This window comes from Astatotilapia calliptera, chromosome 23 (genome assembly GCF_900246225.1).
Source record: "Astatotilapia calliptera chromosome 23, fAstCal1.2, whole genome shotgun sequence".
NCBI classification, from domain to species: Eukaryota; Metazoa; Chordata; class Actinopteri; order Cichliformes; family Cichlidae; genus Astatotilapia; species Astatotilapia calliptera.
The window spans coordinates 3,933,016-3,949,646 of NC_039323.1; the positions used below are offsets into that span (position 1 = coordinate 3,933,016).

The 16,631-nt window shown below is 39.8% G+C and overlaps 2 protein-coding genes across 4 annotated transcripts; one reads left to right on the plus strand and one right to left on the minus strand.

The window, feature by feature from the left end:
• Positions 1-5,448: 5,448 nt before the first annotated feature.
• On the minus strand, positions 5,449-7,812 carry pole4 (polymerase (DNA-directed), epsilon 4, accessory subunit). Its single transcript, XM_026159872.1, has 4 exons — positions 7,426-7,812; positions 6,360-6,444; positions 5,890-5,931; positions 5,449-5,724 (listed from the first exon to the last, which is right to left on the minus strand). The coding sequence occupies exons 1-4, from the start codon at positions 7,672-7,674 to the stop codon at positions 5,711-5,713; spliced, it is 390 nt and encodes a 129-aa protein (XP_026015657.1). The 5' UTR covers positions 7,675-7,812; the 3' UTR covers positions 5,449-5,710.
• Positions 7,813-7,907: 95 nt separating this feature from the next.
• Positions 7,908-14,786, plus strand: LOC113016767 (serine/threonine-protein kinase NIM1). Of its 3 annotated transcripts, XM_026159870.1 has the most exons (6): positions 7,908-8,011; positions 9,607-9,636; positions 9,765-9,867; positions 11,451-11,753; positions 12,093-12,361; positions 13,374-14,786. In XM_026159870.1, the coding sequence occupies exons 3-6, from the start codon at positions 9,846-9,848 to the stop codon at positions 14,124-14,126; spliced, it is 1,347 nt and encodes a 448-aa protein (XP_026015655.1). In that variant the 5' UTR covers positions 7,908-8,011; positions 9,607-9,636; positions 9,765-9,845; the 3' UTR covers positions 14,127-14,786. The 3 variants fall into 3 exon arrangements, with proteins under 3 accessions (XP_026015655.1, XP_026015654.1, XP_026015653.1); XM_026159869.1 differs by lacking the exon at positions 9,607-9,636; XM_026159868.1 differs by lacking the exons at positions 7,908-8,011; positions 9,607-9,636; positions 9,765-9,867 and having other exon boundaries at positions 10,180-11,753.
• Positions 14,787-16,631: the final 1,845 nt, after the last annotated feature.

Consider the following 16,631-nt stretch of genomic DNA (forward strand, 5'->3'; position numbering starts at 1 on the left):
GCATCTGTCTCAGGAAGGTATTCCTTTGAACTGGCCCTATGATCGAGAAAAATGACAAACACACTTTGTCAAAGTCTGATTAGGCTGCCAGCAACATTGTATAAAGTGATCAATCAAAGGCTGGATTAAGTGTGACAGATGCACAAATATTCCCACATCATAGGGCTGAAGGCACTTAACGTGTCTGGAAAACTAATAACTTATTAAGAAGAATTATAGCTCTTATAGGTGTGGTACACAATAAGTGATAATACACAGACAATATATCACAGCTATCATATTTAAAGAATGTTTTTGGACTCGTGCAAGCCTAGAAATTGAAATTCATAGTTGGCATCATCTGCTGTGTGAAAATTTATGTGAAAATAAATTGTAGTGATCATTTCTAGGTGTGTGTGGAGTTACTCTGTTACACCGTTAAGGAAATATCACCTGTTTGTTCAAAAGCTATCACGTCATACCCAGGCTGACAACTAACATGGAGCGCGTATGTCAAAGAGAAATGTAGCGGGGTCTCATGACTGTGCTTTACTCTGATCCGCTGTGGCAAGTTATTCGTGTTGGATTGACACCAATGCCTGACATTCATAGTTGATGGTTTGGGAAGATGAAAGGACTTCAGTTGACATGGTGCCTTGCTATTTAGGTTTGGCCATGTATCTGCAGGGAGAAACATGAAGTATCATCAAACAAAGCTGACACAGGAATGTAATGTACATTGTTCTCATTCTGCGCTGACAAGGCTTAAAAAACTGTTTGGGTGAATCTGGTAGAAAAGAGCCGTTAAATAATTATATGGATATTTTAAGGGGGTAAAGGTGATATTTTCCCTTCTTGTCACACAAATTAAGCTTGCAAATTCAAACCCACCAAACTTCATTACTATAAATACTCTGGATTTACTGTACTTTAGAAAAGAATGCATTAGACAAACTTTCAATATGCTGGCAGGGCAGTGCTGGAACAATGAGTTGCATTTCATGTAGAGAAATATTGCTTTAGACACTAATGTAGCACATATAATGGACACATTTTGTTGGATTTTATTGATGTGGGGCTGTCTAAGTTCCTGTGGCTCAACAGATCTTAAGAAGGAACAAATTATCCTTTGGCTACTGCAACATACCAAGAAATATTCAGACAACATGGCAACAAAATGTCTCCTATGGAACCCTGGATATGAAAATATGCAGACTGTTGACTGAGGGGTGTGTTTGGGGTAAAGCTGTGTACGTGTGTGTGTGTGCGTGCGCATGTAAAAGAGAGGGGGATTCAAGAATTTGACCCAAGAAATCAGGTTGGAATCTCAGCTGTAAAAACATACCTTCCACATGACTACAGGTCTGCCTGTTAGCCCTACACTTTACGGATATCTCTGCAGTGATTAAATATCTCCTGTCAAGGTGTGGCGACCCAGAAACACGAGGGAAATCAAAAATAAAAATAACAGCAGTGAGCGATCGGGGTGACCAGAGTAATGTTAAGAGCTGGAGTTGTACAGAGGCATAGTTTGACCTCCAAAAGATGATGGAGGGCTCAACCCACTGAACTGGACACACGGTCTTAACAGATCGGACTGTGCTCCCAAAAAGGGATTTGTAAGGGATAAGATGCAGGGGGGCAAATGCTTGATATAATCTTTGCAAGGCAGCAAACTGGGAGGTGTACAAAACAGACAACAAGCGGCGTGGAATGCAATTTTGAAAACTGAATTAAGCACAGCACATTTTTTTTCATTGTTTTTTGTGCTTAAAATACTGAGCAAAAAGTTCCAATGAAATGAGTGCACAAAATTCAAGGACAAGTTATAACCTGCAATTCCTTTTTAAACCTCACCACCATAGGAGAGACCAAAGAGCTGTCTAAGGACATAGGAGACATGATTGCAGAGTGCATATTAATAAATGAAGGAAAGACAGAGTAACTGTCAATCGCCCTCAGGCTGGTACCCCAAGATGTGCATCATCAGTGATCATGGGAACAACAAGGGATAACCCTAGGAATGCAAAGCAGGACCCCGCTCACCAAGAAAACCAATGGTGACAAGTTGCCAGGTTGTGGTTTGAAAACTTGCTCAAGAAGGCCCATTCGGAGAAACGTTTCAAGGTTGTTAGATGAGACCAAAATTGGGCTCTGAACATTTAGAAAGAAATGACTGTTGACTATGGCCCAAAGAGGCGATTGGCAGCATTGTGCATTGGGGATGTAAATCTGCAAAGGGTACAGGATTGTGCAGCACCTGCAGCTTAACCTCCAAATCTGAGGCCATGGTACTCAGTTGGAAAAGGGTGGAGTGTTCACTCCAATCCAGAGACAAGTTACTGCCCCCAATGGAGAACTTCAAGAATCTCAAGGTGTCCTTCATAAGTGAGGGAAGACTGGGGCAGGATATTGACAAATGGACTGTTTTGGTGACATCAGTAATGTGAGTGGTATGAAACCTATAGAGAGAGCTGAAGCTTTGTGTAGCTAAGTGATAATCTAGAAAACTTAAGGATTTGTGAAAGATCTATGAAGAGCAGTGGCCAAAAATCCCCACTGAGTGCACACGAACCCGGTGACCAACTACAAGAAACATTTGACAGCTCCGCTTGCCAACAAGAATTAATCCAAGTAATAAATCATATTTTCCAAGGGGATACTTCTTTCCTTCATTTTTTCATAAGTGTTTAAAATTATGACTTAAAAAGGGAGAGAAATACTTATTTCCCCCGCAGCAGCTAAAAATCATGTTGTCAATGCCAGCATGTGGAGAGCATTGCAAAATCCTATGCTTAACCTTGTGATAGAGCTATTGTGTCCATTTTATGGTAATCATTGCATATCTAAATAAAAAGAATGCAAATAAGTGCAATTAAAATTCTTAAAATTGAAAAGAGGTCTTGGCTGTATTAAATGCCACTTTAATTTTACTAGTTTGTTATAAATAACTAAGCTTTAAAAAGCCAAGGGGTTAAAGCTTATCCCAGCATGCCATTTCCCCCCATTATTATAAAAGCGAATCATTAGGCCAACCGGCCCTGGATTCATATTTCATGTTCTGCTTTGGACACGGGAAAGCTCTGCATTTTATCTTCACATGAGATTTCCTTCATGGAATGTCTTAATCGACTGTGGAAATAAAATTATGCTTCAACATGCGATTATATTTTATTAGAATAGAGCACCGCATGCTCCCCTGTGCCAGTCAGGCATTCCTCTGCAGGGAGTTGACGGGACCCAAATATCTGTGCTTCACACAGCTCTGTTTCATTACCCCCCCTCCCCACACCCGAAACACTAAACCTAGAAAATCTGCTTAAACACACTCGAGCATTTATTTTGAAAATCCGCACTACCAAAACTCAAAAGGTCTTGATTGAGCCTGGAGTGAGAAACTGGACACTCTGGATATGTTTAAAAATTGCTGCCAAGAAGAAAAGCACACATCTTATGTCCACAGAGATCCAGACACATTCCTAATGCAAACTCGAGGGTCGCTGTGTTGCACAAGAAATCTGACCTTCAACATTTCACCACTGGCTGCGGTGCGCTCTGTAAGAGTCCAAAACTCAATGTTCCAGCAATGGTAATGACATAATATTTATTCCAAGAGAATTATCTTAGTAATATTTGAAAAAATAAACATCTCACATAATACGCCATCGTCTTAAATGCAGAGCATCTTTCATGTGTCACCTGCAGTTTTATTTGTTATGAAAAGTTTGACAAGAACAAGTTTGCAGAAATAATTGTTCAGGAGATGCAGTCGAAAACTCTAAAAACTAGGCTGACCTTGAGGCTGCTGTAGAGCCAAAATACCCCGGGGCATCAGTAAACATCAGTAAAGGCCGTTCTGCTGAGAGTAGCCTTTTTTCCACCACAAATTTAAAATATCAAACAAAATTAATTCAGTACGTTCTTTACTACAAATTAGTTTACTGCAGTTATGTCCCCACTGGGAGATAACAGACAAGGATTCAAGGGAAGGGTAAACAACAAAGACATTTAGAAATCCCTTAAAGTCCTTTAAAAACAGTTAACAGGCTCTGGGGAGACAGATTTATGACTGATGCTTTTACTGCATAGGCAGTGTGTTTGGGATCACGGTCGTGCTGAAAAATGAAGCCAATCAGACACTTTCCAGATGGTATTGTATGGTGTAGTACTTTTCTGTGTTCATAATTCCATCAGTTTGACCAGATTTCCAGCACCACTGGCAGAAATGGAGCCCCAAACCATGAAAGAGACACCATTGTTTTACAGATGGCTGACGACAGTAGTGTACCTCTCTCCTTAAAATCTCCAAACACACTGATAAAATGTCAAATTGGGATTCATCACTTTTCAGCCCAGCTCTTATGTAATTTGGCATACCTCAGCCTTTTCTGCCTGCTTCAGTGAACAGTAGATGGAGCAGCTGATGGGCCACATTTACTTAAGGACATGAATTTCAAGTGCTGTTGATCGGATAGTTTTTAAGCCTGCAATTTCTTTTGAATTTCACAGAACCAATTTCCTGAAATGTTTTAAGGACACACAGCAAACCATCCTGACATAAGTTTTATAAATACTATTTTATGCTGGTGAAACTGTGGTATTTTTCATAGATTGAACATGAGAAAAGGGAACAGATTGTGTAACAAAGTGCAAAAACATACTATTTAAAAGTGGTTCTTTGCCAAGTGTTCTTTTATATTTATACACAACACCAGTTTGTTGCTTGAGTTGGGTGCCTTTGTTATGTTTGAATGATTCATAGCTCAGTGTTAACTGGCTTAATAAAAAAACATTCTTCTGAAAAAGCTCACGTCCAAGGACTGGATTGAAAATGAGTGAAAAAGCAGTCAATATGAAAGGAAAGCCTGCAGAACTGCTCTCAAAACCACTAAAATTATTACAAGTCTGATTTCTTAGAAGTGAAACATAAAGAGACAAGAGACGGCTCAAGACATTTATACAGACAAAAAAAAATTGGTGATCTGATTTGTCTCCAAAAACTTCAAGATGTTATTCTATTATTTAAATACAAGGAGGAAATTCTACAAATGTGTTAGCAAGGGCAGGACCCTGGATAGCTCTGACATCACTGGATGAGCACATTTACTTTAGAGCAGGCTGCTTTAAAAACAAACAAACAAACAAAAATACATCCCCCTGAACTGTGCAGGAGTAAAAAAGGAATTTAAAGTATGCACTTCAGTTTCTCAGCTGTGAGTGTTGCTCACAGTGCTTGTCATTCATTTTTCTTATGTTGAACCTTATTCAGAAGATGCTTAATCTCTTGTTTACCTCTGGGAGATCTGAAAAACTAGTTAAAATTGGGGTCAAGTTTGCAGTGCACGAATCTTTTTGCTTTTAATGTCACTCTGCAGATTTTAAATTGGAAAACTCCACTGAAGCCTGATATTATTACTCTTACAGCTTTACCAGTAATGCTGAGTGTGACACACACCTGCACAGACTTCATTCTGTTGTTTACATACTTTTATTTCTTGTACAGTGAATAGTATTTCACAAGTATATACAAAAAATGTACACATTTCCATCACAAGTCTTCAAAGTTAAGCATGAAAAATCTTGAGGAACCATCGTATAAAAGCATTAATAAATGTTGAATTTCAGATTTTGACTTAGAAAAGTAGCAGAAAGTTTCCAACAGTGAATTATGACCCTGTAATAAAAACTTGGATGGTTGCAAACAGTTTTGACCAGTCTCCTGAAGCAGTCTTTAATCCAGTGTGCCTGCAGAAAAAATAAAGTCAGTAAAACATATTCTGGTTCAAAACAGAGCCAATAAATTCAATATTAAGTGGAATACTGAATTTTGTGCATGTGACGAATTCAATCAGCATCGTAATCCAGACAACTTTAAAAGTTGTTTTCTACTTTTGTCTTTGTATGGCTTACCTTCAAGAAATGCAAACTCATCTATGGCTTCTATTGCATTGTCTGCGGAAAAGAAAACAAATGATACCATATTATCACAATATTTTACTCATGGTGTCATATAATTGTGAATTTGCAACATTTTGCAAAATGCTGAGTATTGCAATGACAGTCACAGAAAAGGAACAGGGGCCTAAAATTAAAGCACGTCCTGTTTCTTCAAGTCAAATCTCAGCGTGATGTAGTTGTTATTCTGAGAAATATGTACAACTGTCAAATTCAGGCTTATGAAGCAGGTTGTATAATTATCTTTGGGTAAGACACTGATCACCGCTGGAGGATGACTGTGCCCCGGTTAGGTTAGAAGCACACAGGCACAAGTGCTTTGATGTTCTTTGATAGAACAGGAAAATGCTATACAAGCATCAGCCATTTTTCTATTTATGCAAGTAGACTTTAAATGGAATTAAGCACATGTTTAATCCACTTACCCAAGTCTTTTCTTTGCAAAGTTTTCCTCTTCCCTTGCTGTGCATACACTAGAGCATCTTTGGCGATCATCTCAACAAACAATTCCTGTACAAAAAGAAACCAAAAAGAAATCATTCAAAATGAACCAGAGAAACGATCAGAAATAGATTTTTTTTTATTAACATAAGCCACTGATAAAATATATTTGTGCTGAAATGCAACTGTTTTTGCACAACTGGCTGCTCCCTAAACAGTCACCACAGCAGATCATCTGCCTCCATGCCACCCTATTGCTAGCATGCTCTTCTGCATGTCCTCCTTCACCGCATCAATGAACCTCCACTAAGATCTTTCCTCTTTTCTTCTTGCCTGGCAGCTCCACAGTCAGCATCCAGTATATCCACCATCTCTTCTCTGAACATGTCCAAACCATTGTCTCTGAAGTCTGTCTTTAACCCCAAAGCACTCAACCTGAGCTGTCCTTCTAAAACACTCTATTTCTAATCCTGTCCCTCTTGGTCTCTCCCAACGAAAACCTGAGCACCTCCAGCTCTGTTCCTGCCGCCACCATCTCCAAACCGTACATCTCACTGACACCAGGCCTTGTAAACCTTCCCTTTCCCTGCTATCCTTCTGTCACACAGTCTCCCAACACTCACTTCCACCCTGCCTGCACTCTCTTCTTGACCTCTCTTGAACACGGTTTGTCCCAGGTATTTAAACTCATCTACCTTCACTACCTCTGCTCCTTGCAGCTTTACTGTTACACCTGTCTCCCTCTCATTCACACATGTATCCCATCTTGCTTCTACTAGCTTTCATTCCCTATCTAGCATGATGATTGTTCAGTTTGACTCTAACATTTTAGTTAGACATTAACATGAGTAAACTCTGCGTTTATTCCAAAGGTTAACCTACACTAAAGTTTAAATATACTTCAGTAATTTCAGTAATTTGATAAATAAACTAAAATGAATTAGAAACATATAGAAAATAGATTATTTACTATCTGCACTTAAGTTTGTTAGCGTCATATAGAGTCAGCACTCGTGTTACCAGGACCGGTTAGGATATCAGTGGTCTCACCGTGGCTTTAGCGATGATGAACACAGACTCCTGGCTGGCGAGGGCCACGTCTGGGTCGGTCTTCATCAGAGCCTTGATGCGGGACAGCGGGAGTTTGGACAGCCGGCTGTGGCTCACCGTGACTGGGCCCGTCTGCTGCTGCTGGCCGCTGTCCTCCGCCTCGGCCCCGCGGGTCTCCTCCTCACTCTCACACCGGTCAGGGTCGTGCTCCGTTGCGGTCACAAGACTCGTCGTCACTGTTGCTGCCATTTTCTGATATTTTGCGCTAATTATATGACTTAAGAAATAAACACACACGTAGAAACGACTATAGTTTAATAGCTACATGTCACAGATAATAACATCAACAACAGCAGCGGGCGCGCGCCAGCATGTGGTTCCGGGCTTTCGTGATAAGGCCTGCGCTGATTCGTCAGTGAGTGCAGGCCCCGCCAACTAATCCTCTTCGGTGATTGGACAGATTGTGAATCCAGGCCTCACTATTGGCTAAAGTTAAACGTCATTCACCGCACATTGCCGCCTAGATAGCGGGGTGTAGCCGGAGCCCTACTAACCAAGGGGTCCGAGTGTAGACACGAAGTCGCAGGTGAAGTTGGCCACAAATAACACTTTGCTATTGTATGGTTAAAATATATCGTTTTTATAACTTTGTAATTTTACATTACTTTGTGTATGCGCTAAATGTTATTTTTTTTGTGACATTTACCAAAAAGTGGGAAAACTCAACTGTACTCCTCAATATTTCCACTAGGGGGCAGTGGGAACAAACTATTAAAAACAACTGCATAGTAATGTGCATCAGTATACGCTATTGTGAACTTATTGTGAACTCTATTGTGAAATATAAATGGCTTATAAAGACTTTAATGACAAGTCAGTAAAATTGTATTCATTTGAAGTTTTGTTTGTCTCTGGTGTCCAGTATTAGCTCTATTTTTAATGATTATTGTTGCTGTTAGATTCAACGCACTGTGTGGGTTCCTTCATCAGCTGACACAGAGGTCATCCAAGTGTGGATGTGGTGTATGGCTATGGCTGAACACTTTACCATCTAATATCACAACACCTGCAATCTTTTTAAGCTCTCTCTTGTTATGTGAATACAGCATGATTAATGGGAAGCTGAAGTTTGCTCTTATGGTCTCATGTGATAGTCTCTATTAACTAATTCTCTGTTATTTCAGCTGCTGTTTTATCTGACAGCAGTGTTTGAGTTTCAATTGAATGAATTCATAGATTCTCAAACCTTCTTTTCATCCATATCTGACAATATTAGCATTTTTTAGCCAATTATGACAGACATATATGTCTGTGTCTCTTCACATCATATTTTCTCCTGTGTAAAACTGGAAAAAAAAAAATCAAAAGTCTACAAAACCTCTATTTCAGAATATACTGCCGCTTTATTTTCCTTGTGATAGTTTCCCTCATAATCACCAAAATCTGCAATGCTTATGACTCTCTGGTAACTTGTCACTTTCGCCGATGAGTACAGTGTTAGACCCACAAACCTTCTTCTTCTGCCTATATAAATAAAAACATCTTCCCTTATATGCATTTTTAAGGAATAAATGGCAAAAAAGCCAGATGTAGCAAATAAGATATTAATATTAAATTAATTAATATTAATTAATTTATTCTTATTTCATCAGAAAGTTCCCTAAACGCTATATTTGCAAAACAAAATAATTTTCTGGCAGTTATTTGAGAAAATCACTATATTAATATGCTTAATATGGTTCAGGCTTTAAAGTGTTAAAGAGCTTAAAGAGCTATTAAAGCTTAAAGCTGGGCTTTTAGTAATCTGCTAGTTCTTTTATGTTTCTCTACGTGTTTGCGTGGGTTTTCTTCAGGTAGTCTGGCTCTATCACAGTCCAAAGATTAATTTGTGATTCAAAATTGCCCACAGGGATGAATGTGAATAGTTTTTCGTCTCTCTGTGTTAGCCTTGTGTCAGATTGGCAACCTGTCCAGGGTGTACCCTGCCTCTCACCCTATAGTAGCTGGGATAGGCTCCAGTCCACCTGCAATAGAGTATCTAAATAGCACATTAAACTCTTCTTACCTGAATATTTTAATGTATGAAGCTGTTTTCATTAGCACTTTATTTTATTCCAGAAAGTTATTAAAACACTTTTTAGTTTTTATTTATTTATAATATTTTTATATATTTTTTGTCAGAGCTTGACGCCCACGAACTTGCTTTCATGTGTAAGTTACATGAGCATTATCATCATTATGAAAGCAGGCATGCTTATTTTTATTCATTGAAAGTATCTTTGCATCATTTCCATTGTGTCAGGTCATGTCAGCACTCCACTAATACACTCTGTTAATAGGATTGTGAGGACTGCTTTAGTCCACTGAAGCTCCATTCACATGTTCAGCCACAGTCAGGTGTTACACTCTGAGGAAGAGATATGAAGGACTCGCAGCTCACAGGTAAAATATTTTAGTTTTATTACTGTTATTGATCAGCTAATGTGATTCGTTTCTTTTTCATGTTGTTTTTAAAATTAGATGTACTTTTTTAAAAAGTACTTTAAATCATCTGTATAAAATCTCTTATCAACTGTAGCCTTGGTGATTAGATTTAGAAAACCCATATTTGGATGATTTAAAATTGTATTTTATTTCAGAAGCGCCAGATTGGCAACTGAATATATCTCCACTCTTATATGTGAATTTTCCACAAAAGATGATTCAAAGCTACTCATTAAATCTCATTCATTGCTATTATTTTTCACAGTGACTACATCGCTACAGTCATACAAGCTGTTACATTTACAGGTAGATTTAACAAGAATAATAGAAAAGCAGTTTCACATGGATCCAAATGCTGATAATAATCATCTGCCTGCTCAGTTTCATACGCAGCGTGGAAGTGTAATCCTAATTTGGCAACTCTGTTCATTCTTGTTTTGCCAGTCTAGTCTTCATTAGCATCCTATAAATAGCTGTCTGCAAGCTAAATGGCACTAATTCTCCATCTAAAAAACCCAAGTAATCCTCGGCTATATTTGATCGACAAAGTCCAAGAGGAGGAAGAACATAATCACACTGTAATGTTTAATATTTGTTTATTATTATTGGTAATACTTGACTGGCTGGTTCATTTTGCTCACAGTCGTTTTTGAGAGGTTATGCGTGCTCTCCAAGACGCCCACACAGGATTCAAGTAGCCGGTCTGGCACCTGACCTGACTGTTGGGTCAGATTTGAGACTCTATGCAATGCTCAGACTGTACTGCACAATTTCCTGTAAAAACAAAAGAAACGCCGTACGAGGCAATCGTTCGAGCCAAAGCATTGTTCTGTTTGAGAGAAATTTGTACACTATCAAAAAAAAAAATTGTAATTAACGTGCTGATTCTTAAGAACTGTGTCCAAAAAAAATGAAAACTTCAATTCCCAGAGCAGAAAAAACGGTCAACATCCTGCTTTTGTCCATTAAAAATGAAAACACACATATTGAAATCCATTTACCGTGATCCAGAAATCTTGTTTCCTGCATAGTGGTCACAACACTAACACCGCAGAGGTGCAATGTTAGTATTTTCAGAAACGGTGTGAGTGGAAGCTCTAACCAGGAGAAGAGATTCAGTTTTATTCATTTCAGATTATACTTTGTTTTTGTTCTCCTAAAGCAAAAGAATATAACATAAGCAGATGAGTGATAGCAAAATAAATTAAAACCCAGTTTGCCACATTCTTGTCTATCATAGCATCATTTTCAATAATATCCACTGACAGCTTAAAAGTGCAGATAGAAACTCGGGTTAAATTTAGGCAGAATACAGACCTGATGTTTTGACTTATGTGGGATGTACAGTTACATACCAGGTAAGTTAGCATGGAGGTCAACCTTATTATCCATGTCCCATACAGCTCTACTTGCACACACAAAGGTGTTTGTCTAAGAAGCGATGTCGTCTCGGTCCAAATCTAAAGGAAATCCTAATATTTCTGCTATTTCACGCAGCACTGCTGCAACGTTTTCACACTTTTTTTGCTTTTACTTCCAAGCCGTCAAAATGCGTCTATGGCCGAAAGAGAAAACGAGCAAAAAATCCAAAGATGACTCTCCGAAGACGCAAAAACCAGCCAAGCCCCTGGCTTCTGCTGCCACGTGTGCCACCCCGCAGCTGACTGACGCAGAGAGGAGAGCGCAGTCTCCGTTTGAGAGGATCGTCTATGACATGACCCACAACGAGAAGATCGTCAATGACCTCGTGCTCGGTCGAAGGATCGGCTTTTACGAGCTGCGTGGAGAAATCGGGCAAGGCAACTTCTCTACAGTTAGGCTGGGCATCCATGCCTTGACGAAAGGTAAAGAACCGTCAGTTATTTAGGATGTTCGTCCCAGTTATTCAGTCACCGTTAGTCATCTTTTTTATGTGTTTCAAACTCATTCCTGCTTCACTCACATTCCAGTGTTCTGAATAAGTGTTCAAGAGCACCATAAATCAGTGCAGACTTTAAAAAACGCTGCAACAATCATCCTATTAAAAGCTAATTCCCCTCCTTTTGATCAGATGCGTCTCGTCTGTTCTTGTTTTAAATCTCCTAAATGTACATCCGTCCTTATTTCAGTCCTTAACCTCACCAGACCTTCTTTAAATCTGTCACTGACAGCTAAGCCTTCTCCCTCCCCTTCTCCTGTCTCAGAGAGAGTAGCTGTTAAAATCATGGACAAGCTGCATCTGGATAAGAAGAAACAGCCTCTGACTTCCTCAGAGATCAGCTGCATGGAGAAGCTGTGCCACCCCAACATAGTGCGCCTTTATGAGGTGATGGAGACGAGCCGGAAGCTGTATCTGGTCATGGAGTACGGCAGCGGTGGAGACTTGTTCTCTCGAATCACCACGAGGGGGAAGCTTAACGACCTGGAAGCCAAGCTGGTCTTCGCACAAATCATCTCTGCTGTTAAGCACATGGTGAGCTTCGGTTTCACCCTTGGTCACAGCATGAGTCTGTGATATGTTCGCTGATTGAAATGTGGAGAGAAGGCATGGAATGAATTAAAAAATCCCAGCTTGACTCAAAATGTGCCAGACTTACGTGATCAGATTGAAACCTTAAGGCCTCTAACAATAAGTAGAGATGAGAATGTGAAACTGGGTCAAATCTGAGTATCGTGTTAAAGGATACTTTGACATGCAGGGTAGAGCACAGAGACCGCGCCACTGACCACTCGATGAGTAAACAAAGAGAACAGTTTAAGAGTCACTAATTCAGTTAAAATAAACTAAAACCAGAAGATGCATTATAAATAAATATTAGTTAAAGTGTATTATAGATAGTTGCAGTGTAGACAGATGATAAGCATGTAATTTAGGTGTCTGAGTCATGAGTAACTCACAATATCTGCTCCCAATAACGTTTTTCTTTGTAAAAATTATTGATTCGGGAGATTTCGATACATGAGCCACATCTGTGTAGCAGAAGGAAAATGTATCCTGGAATGGCCAGGCCAAACAATGCTTCATCAGTGCATGTGGGTGTTATAATAATAATAATAGTTAATTAGTTCCCTGTCCGTCTTTATCCCCTCTGAGCGTCTCATTTTCTTCACAATAGGTTAGTTAAGCTGTTATAGTGGGCAAAGTTTCAAATAATGGGATCAGCTAAGTGCTAGCAGCTGCTCATATTAAATGTCAGAGTGGCCTCAGTCAATCGGACACAAACTGACTTCTGACACTGACTGCAAAGCTATTCTGATAGGGTCCAAAAATCAAAATGAGCAGAGTGAAAAATCGATCCTCTTTAAATCAAAATGTAGATATCCAACACAAATGCATTAATAACTTATCATAAGATGAAGCAAAGAAATGTTGCTATATCAGTGTTTTGCCCCACAGTGCAGAAATAAACCAGTGCGCTGGCGTTCTCTGTGAGCATTAAAGGAGAACTCTTTCTAAAATTGTCCATGTGTGTGTCACATTTCAGCACGACTGCAACATCATCCACCGAGACCTGAAACCGGAGAACATCTTCTACACCACCAGCTTTTGCATCAAAGTTGGGGATTTTGGCTTCAGCACAGAGAGCAGCCCTGCTGAGCTTCTCACCACCTTCTGTGGCTCTCCGCCCTACGCTGCTCCTGAACTTTTTAAGGAAAAGGGATACTCCGGACGTTACTCAGACATTTGGGCTTTAGGTATTCTCTTGTACTTCATGACAACAGCAACTTTACCCTTTTATGGGGAAAATCTGGGCAGGCTGAAGCGCTGCATCCTCCAGGGGGCTTACCGTATCCCCTCTTATGTGCCAGATCCGTGCCAGCTGGTCATCAAAGGCATGCTGCGGATTGTGCCTGTTGATCGCTCCTCTTTAACGCAGATTTCAGACAGTGCTTGGCTGAAGGGGATTGAGTTCCCTCGTCCCTATACGCCGTTGCCACTGTCTCCTGCTCACTTTGCACAGACAAATCAGACTCTGTGCGTGGAAGAGCAAGAGGTAAAGAGTTTGCTGTCGGATCTCGGGGTCGTGGCGCTTCATTTCCAGAATAACCCCTGCTTGGACTGCAGGAATCCACTGACAGGGGCCTATCGGATCCTCCTCCATCGAGTCCAGAAGAGGAGGTTGGTCGAGGCTGTGGGTTACTCTGTGCTCCAACCAGATGAGTACGAGAGTCCGAGCAAGTGGTCTGCAGCATCAGTTGACAAACACAATCCTTCCACTGTATGTGCAATACTATAACGACAAAGAGCTGCACCGGACTCCTTCATTTGTGGCACCAAAGCGACTTTATCACATGTGTGCGCTCTCATGCAGTCCAGGTATTATGTTACATGCCTGTGATTACATCACCAACGGCAAGATTACTGACGCAAAACACCTATCAATCACTAAATGGCTATCAGCATCTTCCAATCCTTCTTAGTCAGGACATAAATCTGACCTAATCCAGGTAAGCCTAATGAGACAGCCACAAGGGAACATGCTTGGCCCAACAGAAAGTAAAAAAGAAAATGTGTATCAGGAGGAAATATAAGAAAAAGAGAGAAAACAAAAAATAAATTGTAAAATTAGCCTACCGCATTTGCATTACAGCAAATGCCTCAAATGCCTTCATTGGGTATGCATGTGACGTAAAAGTGATTATAAATGCAGTTCACGTTGTTCACTAAGGAGGAGAGTCAAGCGCACAATGAATGTTGAGAGTATACCTTGGTGTTATTATATCTATCTTTTTCATATCTTTGTAAATTATTCTCATGTTTGCTCACATTTTAAAGCAATGTTTTCATAAATCCTCCAGGGATGCTGCCCTGAGCTTCAAGCCACGCTGTATCAGTAATTCTAGCAAAGATTAAGGCCAGATTCATTAAACAGAATAAAGTTATTTTCAAACAGTAATTTAAAACTGTTTCCCCTCTAATCTCCTCATCTGGACATCCTCCCCCGATTCTTTCCTTCCAGCAGGAGGCATGTTATCACAGGACAATGTGATCGTCTCGTTCTGCTGCATGCAAGACTCCAGATTTATATTGTTAAAAACTGCAATTTCTACTGGGATGCAAAATGAGATCTTCTTTATTTGTAAGCCTTGAAATTCGATAAATCCTCGACTCTCGAGCCAGTTCTCAGGAACTGACTTTGGAGTCAATTCAAGCCCTTTCGGTAAAAGGAGTTTATGAAAAATGAAAGTGTGCACTGCGAACATAACGTGTCATTTCATCCCAAGTGCATATAAAAACGAATTGGCTCTCTCTCCAGTTAATGATGGTTCATTTTCCCATCACTTGCACTTCTCCCTGAGGGTACAGCAGTCTCTCTAAACCAGGTATAGCTCTGGGACCAGTAACATTACAACTTGACGTCAGTCCTGTCAATGACTGCACACACCTGCTCTGTTTCTGATGGGTATTTGGCACTATCATAAGCTTTATATTTTGCAATAAAATATTTAGCCCTCAACCCGCAGCCTGTTCGCACAAGAATGTGAACACATTGCGCGGGCAAGCGCAGACATATAGAGAGATCACAAAGATCCGAACAAGTGCCAAGAATTAGTCCTGACTCGCTGTTTATTTATGACTCTGCTCTTGTTCAGTACCAGTGGGCAATAAGTGTCTGTTATCATTTCCACCTGAGAAAGCTCTTATCATCAAGTCTCAGCAGAGTCATTCATTAAACTGCTCACAGATCTAATCGCTAATTTTCTTTGTGAACTTAACATTGAGAAAAAAGGGGTTCAAAAGGCTACACGGGCATGGCTGCAAAGTAAGCTGCTTGTTTTCCACCAGAGTTTACATTCAAAGATAAATGAGCGTGACATATCACTCAGCTTCACCAAACAAAAGCAGAAGATTTTTCTGTGCGATGTAAAGCCGGAGACCAGAAGGACAAATCTATGAATTTGCTCATATGATCACATAATAATCAAAGTCTTAGTCTTTTTTTCTTTTTGCTTTTCTCCCTCTTCTCTTACACTTGTTACTTTCACATTATTAATGTTCTGCTTTTACCTTTACTCATCCTCTGGGATTATCACAAAGAGCCAAGTTTTTGTCTTCGTAAGCAAGTTTGCATTTGTTGGAAATGGTACTTGGCAGTAAAAGAGAACCCCTGAGCTCCGAATGAATGACAAATCAGAGCAGAGATGGTTGTGAAATAGTAAACAGTACATTCCTAATATGGGCAATTTGTACTAACTATGAGGTTTTTTGCAAAAGAAAACAAAGAAAACTGCAATTATAGTGGACTGCATGCTAAACATATGTATGTGCACCTCCCTGCTTATTCTCTTTCCTAATCTCTCCACCAGAGAAATAAAAGTTCCCCAAAGTCGTTACCTTTTAAACCACCTCACTTTAAGACATGATAAATGGTTTAGTTTTAGTTTGATATCAGCATGAACAAAGACCCTTAATTTATATTTATTATTGCATAGCCAGCTGCTTTTATCTGCACTGATTGGTTTCAGTATGCAGCTGCTTGTTTGTTTGAAGCCATTGAATGTGAGCGCTCTTCCAAGGAAAGAAGAGAAAGTTAAGTGTCTGTCAAATAGGAGCAAGACGTAACACGTCTCAGGGTTTAATTTCTTAAAACTACAACAAATGTTCAGCACTTTTGTTACCTGCAGCACAGACAGCTGTTTAAAGTCTGTCACGTAAAAACTGAGGAGGATGAGCAACATTCACCTTCAGAGTTTAGCTGCGGCTCTTTGAACATTAACTAGTTTACTTTTCTCACAGAAAT